Source organism: Mastomys coucha, unplaced genomic scaffold (genome assembly GCF_008632895.1).
Source record: "Mastomys coucha isolate ucsf_1 unplaced genomic scaffold, UCSF_Mcou_1 pScaffold4, whole genome shotgun sequence".
NCBI lineage: Eukaryota > Metazoa > Chordata > Mammalia > Rodentia > Muridae > Mastomys > Mastomys coucha.
The window spans coordinates 666905-680827 of NW_022196910.1; the positions used below are offsets into that span (position 1 = coordinate 666905).

General features: G+C 52.3%; 2 protein-coding genes and 1 pseudogene across 3 annotated transcripts in view; 2 read left to right on the forward strand and 1 right to left on the reverse strand.

Moving 5' to 3' along the window:
* Positions 1-8949, forward strand: part of Gna15 (G protein subunit alpha 15) — a 22520-nt gene extending 13571 nt beyond the window's left edge. For both annotated transcript variants that reach the window (XM_031349371.1, XM_031349370.1), the window contains exons 5-7: positions 1775-1904; positions 3133-3286; positions 8187-8949. In XM_031349371.1, the coding sequence (XP_031205231.1) occupies positions 1775-1904; positions 3133-3286; positions 8187-8413 (511 nt within the window). In that variant the 3' untranslated portion in view covers positions 8414-8949. The remainder of the gene's footprint in view (positions 1-1774; positions 1905-3132; positions 3287-8186) is intronic.
* LOC116075892 lies at positions 5983-6257 on the reverse strand (annotated as a pseudogene).
* A 2582-nt stretch (positions 8950-11531) lies between the features above and the next one.
* Positions 11532-13756, forward strand: S1pr4 (sphingosine-1-phosphate receptor 4). Its single transcript, XM_031349670.1, has one exon. It carries the CDS (start codon positions 11871-11873, stop codon positions 13029-13031), a length of 1161 nt encoding a protein of 386 aa, XP_031205530.1. The 5' UTR covers positions 11532-11870; the 3' UTR covers positions 13032-13756.
* Positions 13757-13923: the final 167 nt, after the last annotated feature.

Consider the following 13923-nt stretch of genomic DNA (forward strand, 5'->3'; position numbering starts at 1 on the left):
GGGTAGATGGGTAGATGGGTGGATGGGTGGGTGGATGAGTGGATGGAGGGTGGATGGATAGGTAGATGGATGGATGGGTGGATGGGTGGGTTGATGGATGGATGGATGGGGGATGGGTGGGTGAATGGACGGGTGAATGGATGGGGGGACCATGTATTGCACATGGCTTGCATGTGCTGAGGAATGTTGTGTCCAGCTTGGAAGCGCATGGGAAGCAGAGGTGACACATGATCTTTCTTTGAGAGTTGTTTGAACACTCTGGGGTCGGCCATAGAAACTCACAAAAGCTCTGATGACTCTCTGTGACCCAGAGTGCGGTTTGAGGCAGTGAGATCAGAACAGACTGTCACCAGGCCTGTCTGTCTGTGTGTCCCACTTTTTTCTTTTAGAGACAGATTTTTCTCTATGTAGCCCAGGTTGGCCTCCAACTGAGGGAAATATTCTTGCTTCTGTGTCAGGAGTGCTGGTGTTGAAGGCATGCACCACCATGTCAGGTCTCGCCTTTGCATGACATTGCTTGTCCCGTGAAGGAGATTTGTGAGTCTTTGAGATGTGTGACTGTAAAATGCTTCAGATGGCAGATGGAGGAACTCTCTCAAGCTCAGCTGCTGAGCTTGCCTCACCTTCCCTCCTCTCTCTGAGGATTTTGTTCGAGTCATCTACATTCAGTTACAGCTACACTCTGTCAGGTGACATTGAGATCCATATCACTGGCCCAATTTCTGAGAAGTCACAGGAAGGGTGACGTCCACACTTTTGTTGTGGTGGAGGAAGGAACGGTGTGCTCTTCTTGTTCTTCTTTGGCTACAGAGGAGAACCAGCAGGAGACACAGTAGTCCATTCTACTCATGGGAAAACTGAGCCTGAGGAAGTGTGAACAGAACCACAGCCTTCTATCAGCCCCTGTGCCCCATACTCAAGTATCCTATGCCTTACATATACCTAATGCTGACTAATTAATTAAAACTTTAATTGTGTGTGCATGGGCTGGGATTGTGTATGGGAATGCAGGTGGCTGAAGAGGCCAAAAGATGGCATCAGATCCCTCCTGGAACTGAAGATGGTTGTGACCCCTACGTGGGTGCTGGGAATTGAACCTGGGTCCTCTGGGGGAGCAGCTCAGCCATCTCCCCAGCTCTATGTACCTGATATTGATCTTATTATGTCTTAAAGCACATGCTGGCCTGAGCAAATGAAGAACCTTCCCATGATTTTTGTGCATGTATGTGTGTGAACATCGACTCTGACCTTAGTTTCATGGGACCGGGTCTCTCACTGAGCCTAGAGCTCAACCTCTTCAGCGCGGCCCCCCCACCCCCAGGATCCTCCAGTCTCAGTCTCCTTCCCATTGCTATGATTACAGTTTCATGCTAGGAATCCAAAATCACACCTCATTGCATGCCTAACTAGCACTTACTCCTCAGCCCTAAGGATTACATGTGTGTGTGTGCATGCGTGTGTATGCATGTGTGTGTGTGTGAGAGAGAGAGAGAGGAAGGGAGAGGGGGAGAGAAGGGGGGAAGGGAGAGAGAAGGAGAGAAGGAATCTCATTCCATAGCTCAGACTGCTCTGTTAGGCCACCCTCACACGGCAATCCTCCTGCCTTAGTTTCCTTCCATAATGTGACCAGCATAGAGCAGGTGGCACAGCTGTGCAGTCTGTTCTTTGATCTGATCACAATAGACCTTATGGCTCCAGTGTGGCTGTACCACACTGACAGGGACCGACCGGGTCATGTGACCTCTCAGTGGCGAGTCTTCTCTTTTCTCTTCAGCATTGTAGATGTTGGTGGCCAGAAGTCAGAACGTAAGAAATGGATCCACTGTTTTGAGAATGTGATTGCCCTCATCTACCTGGCCTCCCTGAGCGAGTATGACCAGTGCTTGGAGGAGAATGATCAGGAGGTGAGGGAGCTGTCACCACAGGCGTGGTGCCTTTGGGAGTCAAGGAGTGTCCAGTGAGATCCCATGGTGGCTTTGATCTTAACCCTCCATCTTTTGTGTCCCCAAATCCACCTCAGCACACATGAGGCTCCCATCCTCTGCTGGCCTCACCGGGAGCAGCTTCACTCACACCAGTGCACAGCTATGGCCAAATTACATCTTAAGTCACACAATGGGACACAACCTCTGGGGGTCGCGCAGCCCTCAGTCCTGTTGCTGGATGGCCACGGTGTGGCTCAACATGGAAAACATCTCTTAGGGGAGTGGTTTGGTGTCCCTATTGCAAGGATGGTTCAATATACCCCCACACTTCCCTCCCTGCCCTCCCCCCGCACATACACACTCACATACACATCCATCATACACAGAGAAACACACACACACTTATACACAGACTCACATACTCACATACACACATACATCACACTCACACTCTAACACACATCTCACACACAAACTCACATATACCACACACACTCATACACATACACACACTCACGCACAGACACACTCACATACAGAGACACACACATTCACACACACAAGCACACACATACACAGACATACTCACATATACACACAAAGACACATTTACACACAGAGACACACATATATATATACACACATGCACACACACACACACACACACACACACACACACACACACACATGTCTGCTCACATTCCCAGTTCTCCTGGCTTAGCCTCCCTAGTGCTAGGACTGATGGGTCTCAGCAGATATACAGGACATAGTGGGGTCCTGTGGCCACCATGACCAAGCAGAGCAGCTCAGTCTAAAACACAGACACCCTGGTTCTTGTTTAGTTCTGGGAGTTGGGAACATGAGGTCAGGGTGTGGAAGGGGCTGGCCCCATTTGAGTCCCAGTTTTCTCTCAGTGTCTGATGTCCTTGGCTGTAGGACTTCAGTTTCTCTCAGTGTCTGATGTCCTTGGCTGTAGGACTGCAGCCTGTGTGCCCCACCTTCACATTCCCAGGATTTGATGGCTTTCTGATGACTTGTGTCTTCACCTCTATTCAGTTGTTCTCACATTCTAGCATCCAATCAGATGCTGATCTCAGAAGGGTCTTAGGTCTCCCCCTTCACACCCAGAGACCTAAGTGGGAGAGGACATCACCCCGTGGGTGAGGACATCCGGCTAGGGTCACCACCCACCTCTGTTCTCACCCAGAACCGCATGGAGGAGAGCCTCGCTCTGTTCAGCACGATCCTAGAGCTGCCCTGGTTCAAGAGCACCTCGGTCATTCTCTTCCTCAACAAGACGGACATCCTGGAGGATAAGATCCACACCTCCCACCTGGCCACATACTTCCCCAGCTTTCAGGGTGAGTTGTTCCAGAACGTTCTATATCTTTCACCTCCCAAAAGTAGCTCCCCGGGGAGAACCTTCTCCAAGGCTCAACCCTTAGGAGGAGTCAGCAGAAGCTTCAAAGAGAATAGAACCCTTCCGTTCCTGCCGACATACCTCATGAGCTTCAGTTTCTCCCTCTCGCTCTTAGCAGATGCCATTGGATGAGAAAAGATTCTATAAAAATCTGTTTCCGTTTTTTGAGACCTTGTACACGATGGGCAGTGGTTCCACCCTGACCATGTTCCCAGCATTTCATTGGGAGATCTTAAGTGGGGCCCCACCCTGACAACGCCCCCAACCCTTCACTGGGGGATTCTCGGTGTGGCTCCACCCCTGGCCACGCCCCCAACCCTTCCCTAGGAGATTTTAAGTGTGGCTCTTCTGTATAGAGGCCAATCCTCACCTGTCATTTACTATAGTTGTCATAGCTCCATCAACCCTTCTTCAGCAATGTCTCTACTTTTTTTTAAAGATTTATTTGCTTATTTTATGTATATGAGTACACTGTAGCCGTCTTCAGACACACACTAGAAAACTACATCGGATCCTATTACAGATGATTGTGAGCCACCATGTGGGAACTGAACTCAGGACCTCTGGAAGAACAGTCAGTGCTCTTAACTGCGGAGCCATCTCTCTAGCCCCATAACATCTCTATTTTATCTCACTTGTGTAACCTTTCTTTTTTGTTTTTCGAGACAGGGTTTCTCTGTGTAGCCCTGGCTGTACTGGAACTCACTCTGTAGACCAGGCTGACCTCAAATTCAGAGATCTGCCTGCCTTTGCCCCCAAATGCTGGGATTAAAGGGGTACACCATGACTATCCTCACACAGCTGCACATTGATGCAGAAATGTATGACACACATAAATAGTCTTGAAAACTCATCTCCCACAAACCAAGGCAGGCTGAAGCAGCTAGATGGAGGCTGCTCTTTGCCCTCCCTCAGATCTGTCTTGGAAGGGAGGTAGCGTTTGGAGCCCTGGGAACGTACAGTGCTACAAGGATCCTCTCTCTGTTGCTGAGGACACCATCCTGGCTTGAACCAGCTGTTTTGCCTGGCTCAAGGTCTCATGGTCAGGAATTTGGTTCTCTCTCTCTCTTTCTCCTTTTTGAGGCAGGGTCTCACTGCATAGCTCTGACTGGCCTTCAACTCTATAGATCAGGCTGGCCTAGGATCGGATCTTCCTCCTGTGCACTGGGATCTCAGGTGTACAGGTCAGGGATTTGGGATGACTTGAGTGAAGTAAGACTGCCTGGTAGCTGGGACCAGAGAGACACTGGGTGCCGTCTCTCAGCAGCCCTATGATGTGTACACTGGGGCATCTTTCCCTAGCTTGCTGTCCTCCCCAATCCTGGACCTCAATATCCATACCAGCATTGTCACAGTGGCTGACTCTGGGTGGCCAGATGGAGACTGCCTCTCATGAACAAGTCTCAGGGATGTTTGTGTTGCATCCATCACAGTTGGTTGACCAAGCAAGGCAGGTTCAACACCAGGGGAAGCTGCTCTACCTAACTGTGGAGGGTGGGAGGAGGCAGCGTCGGCCATCTTGGAGCCAAGCTCTCTCACTTCTGTGGTTGCTGAAATAGAGGACAGTGCCCAGGGACCTTAAACCAACAGAAGTGAGTTTCCTGCCAACTTAGGAGACCTGAGATCCAAAACTGGCGAGCAGGAGGAAACACCCACTGCGAATCAGGCAGTGATCTGCAGTGCTAGGCAGATAAGACTCTGAAGGAGACCTTTACCTTAGCCCTCCTCAGCTGTGGCCGAGGCTAGAGTCCACGCTGGACGCCAGGTCAAATGTCATTCAAACTCAACTCTGGTAACCTCTGTTCTGATATGGGAATTTGACCACTGGCTTTATTGAGGCTAAAAGCCTCTAAAACTCCTGTCATGCTGCCATATCCCCCGAGGCTGCCTGACTGGGGCACAGATGTGAAGTTCTGGTCACTCCCAGCCCTGTCTTAGCTGAGACATCTGGAGAACCAGGCTGTGGCCTAGAGAGGCTGGGCGGAGGAAATGGGTGGTTCGGAAGGACTGTTTACAACATCGGGCTGGCACAGTGCCTCAGTCACTGGTCTATCCCACGACCACAACAACTCTTGTAAAGGAAGCGTCTTATCACTGGTTCGTTTACCTCTGAAACTCAAGAGTTAGTCTGTAGTCATCATGGCGGGAAGCAGACAAGCATAGCTGCGAGTTTCGCAGCTAGACCGTCAGGAGCAGGCAGAGAAAGAATGAGGCTGATGGCTTTTGAATTCCCAGTGACACACCCCTTCCAACAAGGCCACACCCCTACAAAAGGCCACACCCCTACAAGACCACACCTCCTAAAATAGAGCCACGCTCTTCCAACCAGGCCACACCTCTTCTAAGTAAGGCTATACCTCCTCATCCTCCCCAAATAGGTCCACCAACCGAGGACCAAGCATTCCAGCACATCAGCCTGTGGGGACAGCTCTCCTTCAAACACCATGGACAGATTCCAGAAACCTTATTTACTGCTGATGTTTCCTCCTGTGATTAGTATTCTGTGACAATTTTTTTCATTTTCTTTTTCTTCTTCTCTTTCTCTGTTTCTTTCTTTCTTCGTTCCTTCTTTTGTTGTTGTTACATAAATTAGCCCATTTATTGCAGGCTAGGCGAATCTCAGATGGTAGCGCTTCTCTAGTCTTTTAGTTCCTTCAGTCTTCTGACGGCCGACTTCACTGTGACTGCAGAGGTGGTGTTGTAGGTCCAGGCCCCACCCGCCATCGTTTTCATGCAGGAACCACAGTGCCAGATGCCAATGGTTCGTCTCTTCATCTTGGTCTTGCCACAGAAGGAGCAAGTGTGCTTGGCATGCTGGCTGATTTAAATTTTCATCAGCATTTTCAGGAGGGAGGCACCATAGCAGGTCCCTTAATTCTGACAATCCCTACCTTTTTGGTACATTTAGCCATGTCACTGGAACCAAAGCCTAAGCTGACAATATTTTCGGTTTTTCGAGACAGGGTTCCTCTGTATAGTAAGTACCAAGCTGTCCTAGTACTCACTCTGTAGACCAGGCTGGCCTTGAACTCAGAAATCTGCCTGCCTCTGCCTCTCAAGGGCTGGGATTAAAGGCGTGCGCCACCACTGCCTGGCTGACAATTTTTCATAGTTATTTGCTTTATAAGACTAAAAATACCTAATAATGTGGCTCGAGGGAAAGGTGCTTGCCTAGCAACTGAGAGACCCTAGTTTCTATTCCCAATATTGCCAGGAAAAAATTAAACTCAGGGAGTGGTGGCACACACCTTTAATCCCAGCACTCGGTAGACAGAAGAAGGAAGATCTGTGAGTTCAAGACCAGCCTGGTCTACAGAGTGAGTTCTCGAAAAGCTAGGACTACACAGAGAAACCCTGTCATGGGGCAGGGGAGGGGGGAGATTGAAACCTTGAATCTGAAAAAGACATTTCCCTTGGCTCAGTGAGTAAACGGAGTGGCATACGCAAACATAGGGACCTGGGTTCAAATCCCCAGCAGCATAAAAAGCTCAGTTGGCATGGTGTTGGGCAGATCCAGGAGGATCCCTCTGGGCATCACCAGGTAGACCACCTAGTAAATCAGTGGGCTCCAAGTTCAGTGAGGCTCTGACTCAGAAAAGAACCACAGCCAAGGTGGCCTTCTGCACTTCACCTAAGTGTACACACGCTCATGTGCCCACAACCACACAGAGAGAGTAACACAAAGGAAAACTCATGGCACTTTGGTCACGTTTGAAGAAAAATAAAGCAAGCCCGTACAGCAGGACGGGTCCATTGCAGAGATGGAGAAATGGAGGCACAGAGAGGAGGAGTTACTGGCTGGCAGTTGAGCCAGAGAGGAATTAAAGCAGGTTGGGGACAGGGGTGGGTAACAGGTGGAGCCTGCCTGGGTCCTGCTCTATCCATCTTTGCCTCCTTTGGGAGTCCCTGCTTCCCGTACCCCTACTCCCAGAACTGAGGCTATAGGCACATGCACAGGCACACTCCTGCTTTTCCTGGGTGCTAGGGATTCGAACTCAGGTTCTCAGGCTTGGCAGGAAGCACTCTTATCCTCTGAGCCATGGCCTTTGCCCTGGAAGCAAGATTTGAGCCCACACTGTTTGCACCTGGAGTTTACTCCCACTTGGCCCTGTATGACCTCCACATTTTCCAAAGAAGATGGACAGCGTGTAGTGAGGAGCACAGGTGCTGAACAACCAGGTCTCTGGAGGCTCACAGAGTTCCCACTGCTGGTGACCCCGCCCCATCTTAGCACTCAAGTCCTCAAGCTGAGCCTCACCTCGCCATTTCAGGTCACATAAGCAACTCTTACAAATTATAGCTCAGCTGGGCGGTGGTGGCGCACGCCTTTAATCCCAGCACTTGGGAGGCAGAGGCAGGCAGATTTCTGAGTTCGAGGCCAGCCTGGTCTACAGAGTGAGTTCCAGGACAGCCAGGGATACACAGAGATACCCTGTCACGAAAAAAACAAAAAACAAAAACAAACAAACAAAAAACCAAGTTACACCTCATGCCCATCAGATGGACTGACAAACATGGCACCTGTCCTCAGTAAGGATGGCCTGAGTGGCTCTGTGTCCCCCCTCCCTGCCCTAGTAAACGATCCCCAGAGCTGTCACAAAGCCCTGAGTTGAATGCCAGTACCACACAAACCTGAGCTGCTTGATGTAGCTCACCCATCATCCAGCTCCGGGGAGGTGGAAGCAAGGTGATTGGGAGTTCAAAATCAGCCAGGGCTACAGACTGACCTGGAGGCCAGCCTGGGTTATTTAGGGAAATCAGGGTGATCCCAGACTACGTAGGGTTTGAGACCATCCTGGGCTACAAAAAGGAGCCCATCCAACCCCACGCCCTCTCTGCAGGACCCCGGAGGGACGCAGAAGCCGCCAAGAGCTTCATCTTGGACATGTACGCGCGCGTGTACGCGAGCTGCGCAGAGCCCCACGACGGTGGCAGGAAAGGTTCCCGCGCGCGCCGCCTCTTCGCACACTTCACCTGTGCCACGGACACGCAGAGCGTCCGCAGCGTGTTCAAGGACGTGCGGGACTCGGTGCTGGCCCGGTACCTGGACGAGATCAACCTGCTGTGACGCGAGGAGCCCCAAGCGGACGTCCCTAAGGGACGCGGTCGTGGAGAGGACATGGCTCTCCCTGGTGGCCGTGCGCGGAACTGAACTGCAGGTCGAGGAGATGTCGCATGGGGAAGCCAGCCCACAGGAGTCCCTGCTCCCCACCGGGCCTCCAAGCCCAGCCCCGCTGTAATTTATTCCCTCACCCTCCTTCTAGTTGTTAGAGAAAGGACGTGAGCCCGGTCTTTAACCCCAGCGCTCCGGAGACAGAAGCAGGAGGATCTCTGTGAGTTCCAGGACCTTTTGTCAAAAACCAAAAAACAAACAAAACCGGATAGAACTGTCCGGGCCCTTGTGTCTTCCCAGGGTCCATGTCCACGTCCGCCTGTGGGGATCACTCCATCTTACCGAAGGGGAAACCTAGGTCGGCGAAATGGCTGGTGAAGGCGCCTTGCCACCTAGCCTGACACCTGGAGTTCAGGACCTATTCGGTGGACAGAGGGAACTTACCTCTACACCTACCCACACAGATAAATAAATGTAATTTAAAAACAAAACAATCAGGGAACTGAGGAAAAGAGAAATATCTCAGCTTTCGGGCGCTGAGGCAGGAGGATTGCAAGTTTCATATCCTAAATTACAGTTCAGTGTTCTCACTGTGAGCCAGGCAGGGGACAGGACCAGTGTGTTGACGCATAGAGACAATGTCAAATCTGGGCAGACGAGTGGGTGGGGGTGGCTCAGAGGGTGAAATGCAGGAGTTGCCCCCCCCCCCACTCATCAGCAAGCCCCAGGTTAGGTGAGAGACCCAGAGAGCAACTGAAGAAGACATGCGACCTCTGAGGACATCACAGGAGACTAGGGTATAGAACTGAGTCATCTGCTCTTGTGTCCCTGTCACTCCGTCACCCCACAACCCGCCCATGCCTTCCGAGTAGTGGAGTTAAAGATCTGGCTGTTCTCAGGGGTCCTGGAATCCAGATGCAGAGTCAGCTGCACTTTACTAACTGAGCCAGCTCCCTCTAGCTCCCCTGGACACATCTCTTTACATTGCTGCATAGTACTCCACTCTGGGACACAGTATGGCTTGGTCTGGGTGCTGGGGATGGGAACCAGAGTCTAAGCTGGACTCTACTGCTATTTTGTGCCTGCCAAAATGTTTGTATCTACCTGCAGCACCCCAGACGCTTGCCTTGTACAAGGGCTCCAGTGGTGTTGTCTTCAGAGTGCATTTGGGGCAGAGAGATGGTACTTGCCCCACTGGGCTACATACTGGAAGAGCAGAGAGCTGTTCTTGAAGACTGACTAGGTGCCTGCTGTGGAATCAAGCATTTGTAAGCTTCAGCTCTGTATGGTGCCTGCTTCATAACATATCGGCTTGCATAGCAGGCGGGCTGCAGGGGGTTGGTCTGCCTGCACTCACTTCGGGGTGCTGTGCTCAGTTCTCTTGCACACTGCACCCCAGTGCTCACTTGAACTCATTGCATGAGGCCCAGACATGGGCTTGTCTGGAATTGGTCTTCAGTTTGGAACCAGGTTTCAACCTGGGTGTGTGTCAGCACCATGGCGTGTCTGTGACCACGTTAGTCAGGCTCAGGTTTCATCCTGGGATCAAGGCTCAGTGTAGGCTAGAGGCTTGGGGAGTCAGTGCAGAGGGGCCCTGGGCAGAGTTTGTGCTCTGTCAGACATCGAGTCTCTTCAGGGTCATGAGGTCAGAGCAAGAGCTGTGCTCGGGTAGAATTGGGGCTCAGTGCAGGGAAGGGGCTGAGGCTGGGGATTGGGGTTCAAGACAGTCACAGGCTGAGGCTGGGGATTGGGGCTCAATGCAGTGAAGGGGCTGAGGCTGGGGTTTGGGGTTCAGTGCAGCAAAGGGGCTGAGGCTGGGGATTGGGGCTTAGTGCAGGGAAGGGGCTGAGGCTGGGGATTGGGGCTCAGTGCAGTGAAGGGGCTGAGGCTGGGGATTGGGGCTCAGTGCAGTGAAGGGGCTGAGGCTAGGGATTGGAGTTCAGTGCCTGGAAGGGACTGAGGCTGGGGATTGGGGCTCAGTGCAGGGAAGGGGCTGAGGCTGGGGATTGAGGCTCAGTGCAGGGAAGGCGCTGAGGCTGGGGATTGGAGTTCAGTGCCTGGAAGGGACTGAGGGAGGGGATTGGGGCTCAGTGCAGGGAGGGGACTGAGGCTGGGGGTTGGGGCTCAGTGCAGGGAAGGGGCTGAGGTTGAGTTGGCGTGCCAGGGGAGCTATAGGTGTCCTTGCACATTGATTAGGCACCTGCTGTTTGCTGTGTTGACAAACATTATGAAGCATCCCTGGTACAGGCAACAAAATCTTGTTAAGTGCCTGGTGTGTGTGGATGACTTTTTTTTTAAATGTCGTACTATGTATTGGTGGCACACATTTATTACTATTATTGTTATAATTATTATTATTAATTATTTGGTTTTTTGTTTTTGTTTTTAAACAGGGTGTCTCTATTATGTATGTCAGGCTGGCTTGGAACTTACAGAGATCCTCCTGCCTCTGCCTCCCAAGTACTGACATTAAAGGCATGGGCTGCTACACCCAATGTGGCACATATTTTTTAAGCACCTTCTGTGTACACATAGCAAATACTAAACATCAAGCACCTGCTGTGTAAGGTCACTAAACATCAAGCACCAGTGAATGGTCAGGGATGAAGCTGCCAACCTGAGTTTGGTTCTAGGACCCACATGGTGGAAGAGGAGAATAGATTACTGTGAGTTGCCCTCTGACCTCAGCACATGACATGACACATACAAATCCCTACACACAGTCAATCAATCAATCAATAAAAGTGACAAAAAATTTAAAAACATATTAAGTTCCAGGCAGTGGTGGTGCACACACCTTTAATCCCAACACTTGGGAGGCAGAGGTAGGTGGATTTCTGAGTTCGAGGCCAACCTGGTCTACAGAGTGAGTACCAGGACACCCAGGGCTACACAGAGAAACCCTGTCTCGAAAAGACAAAAGAACAAACAAACAAACCATATTAAGCACCCGTTATGCTCGGGTGGTACTTGATGTGTTTAGATGACATTTATTAAGGCTTGGCTGGTGTATACAAGTGACAAACATTTATGACATACTTTCTGTGTACAGTTGACAAACACTTATTAGGCACCTGCTGTATATAAGCATACAGTTGGAACAGTTGGGCACAAGGTGGTAGGCAGAGGAGTACCCACTGTCCAGGGGTGACTCCCCATCCAGTGCTTTGCCTCCTATCCAAGGAGGGAAATTTGGGCAGGGATGGGATGCCAGGAGAGATCATCCTCTCTAGCTCCGAGCCCCCAGAGTCACTCTAACGGTTGCTCAGGATGCCCCTCCCTGCCCTGGCCTCACCCCCACCCACTCTGGGGCACCTTGAGCATAACAGGAAATTTCAAACAACAGGAAACCCAGGCCAAGCTGTGACTCCACCCTGCCGGGGCCTCTCTCAGTCTGTCCCAGGGGGAGGCCATGAACATCAGTACGTGGTCCACGCTGGTGACCCCAGAGTCCTGCCATCGGCTGGCGGCCAGCGGCCACAGCCTCCTCATTGTCCTGCATTACAATCATAGCGGCAGGCTGGCTAGCCGCGGGGGCCCTGAGGAAGGTGGCGGGCTAGGGATGCTGAGGGGGCCGTCTGTGGCAGCGGGCTGCCTGGTGGTGCTGGAGAACGCTATGGTGCTGGCCGCCATCGCCATCCACATGCGGTCGCGCCGCTGGGTGTACTACTGCCTGCTGAACATCACACTGAGCGACCTGCTCACCGGCCTGGCCTACGTGGTCAACGTGCTGCTGTCGGGGACTCGTACCTTCCAGCTGTCACCCGTGCACTGGTTCCTGCGGGAGGGCCTGCTCTTCATGGCCCTGGCCGCGTCCACCTTCAGTCTGCTCTTCACAGCCGGCGAGCGCTTTGCCACCATGGTGCGGGTGGCTGAGAGCGGGGCCACCAAGACCAGCCGTGTGTATGGCTGCATCGGTCTGTGCTGGCTGCTGGCAGCTACCCTGGGCCTGCTGCCCCTGCTGGGCTGGAACTGTGTGTGTGCTTTCCCGCGCTGCTCCAGCCTGCTGCCTCTCTACTCCAAGGGCTATGTGCTTTTTTGTGTGGTCGTCTTCGCCCTCATCCTAGTGGCTATCCTGAGCCTCTATGGGGCCATCTTTAGGGTGGTCCGAGCCAACGGGCAGAAGTCCCCACGTCCTCCTGCCCGCCGCAAGTCACGCAGGCTACTCAACACCGTGCTGATGATCTTGGTGGCCTTCGTGGTGTGCTGGGGTCCCCTGTTCGGCCTGCTCCTGGCTGACGTCTTTGGTTCTAATGTCTGGGCCCAGGAGTACCTGCGTGGCATGGACTGGATCCTGGCCCTGGCCGTGTTCAACTCAGCCATCAATCCTCTCATCTACTCCTTCCGCAGCCGTGAGGTGCAGCACTCTGTGCTGGCCTTTTTATGCTGCGGCTGTCTCCGGTTAGGCCTGAGAGGTCCTGGAGACTGCCTGACCCGGATCACCGAGGCCCACTCCGGTGCATCCACCACTGACAGCTCTCTGAGGCCCAGGGACAGTTTTCGGACTTCTCGGTCACTCAGCTTCAAGATGAGAGAGCCGCTGTCCAGCGTTTCCAGCGTCCGCAGCGCCTAGAGCTTGGACCAGCCAGTTGCCCATTGAGCAGGCCCTCCCAGGCAAGGTGAGAAGGGACAGGACACAAGATCCTTGCCTGATGGTGACTGAGAACATGCCAGAAAGCCCTGGGTTCCTTCCATGAAACTCCCCGTGATGAATGTTTGGCAGAGAGTGGCCAGATCCAGATCCAGTGAGTCTAGGCTTTGATGGGGCCCCCAGGCAGCACAGGGAATGTGCTATGTCAGAGGCGACGGACCAGACAGGGCTTTATGGTTCTGTCTTAGTCACATGTGTGCGTGTCAATGCCCAGGCTGCTGTAACGTGTCTCCTGGTCACACCCACTGGTACACAGTGCTTTGGGGATGTGCTGGGATGGAGGGTGCACCTGCACCATTTGTTTGAGGACAATCTGATGTGTTGTAAGAACGACAGGGGGCCTGGAGGACACACCAGTCTGTCATCCACCGCTCTTCTCAGTGACTTCCACATTGGGACAAGCAGCCTGCCCCCCATGGCCTCTCTCCTCCACTTCAGGTTCTCTGTCTCTGTGTGGGGTGGATAGACCCACCCACCCCAGGTCTGGGGCAATCTCAACTGGCCCTGTAACCCCACAGCCTCACCCTTCCTGTTCTGAATCACGGAGATATGCTGTGACAGGGAGCTGTGGACCCTACTGTGTGATAGTGCAGCTGGGAGCCATGCATGGCTGCATAAAATTCATTAAAATGAACGAAATCTCCACATTCATTTTCTCAGTGTATTGTAACCAAGTCCCACTGGCAGTGACTCTAGGATGGTAGAGTGATTCTCAACAGTTATAGATGGCAGAAGTTCATGGTGTTGGGCACACATCATCAATTTTCTTTTCTACACTTCCGTTCTGACTGTCTGTGGCCTCTCCATACAGTTA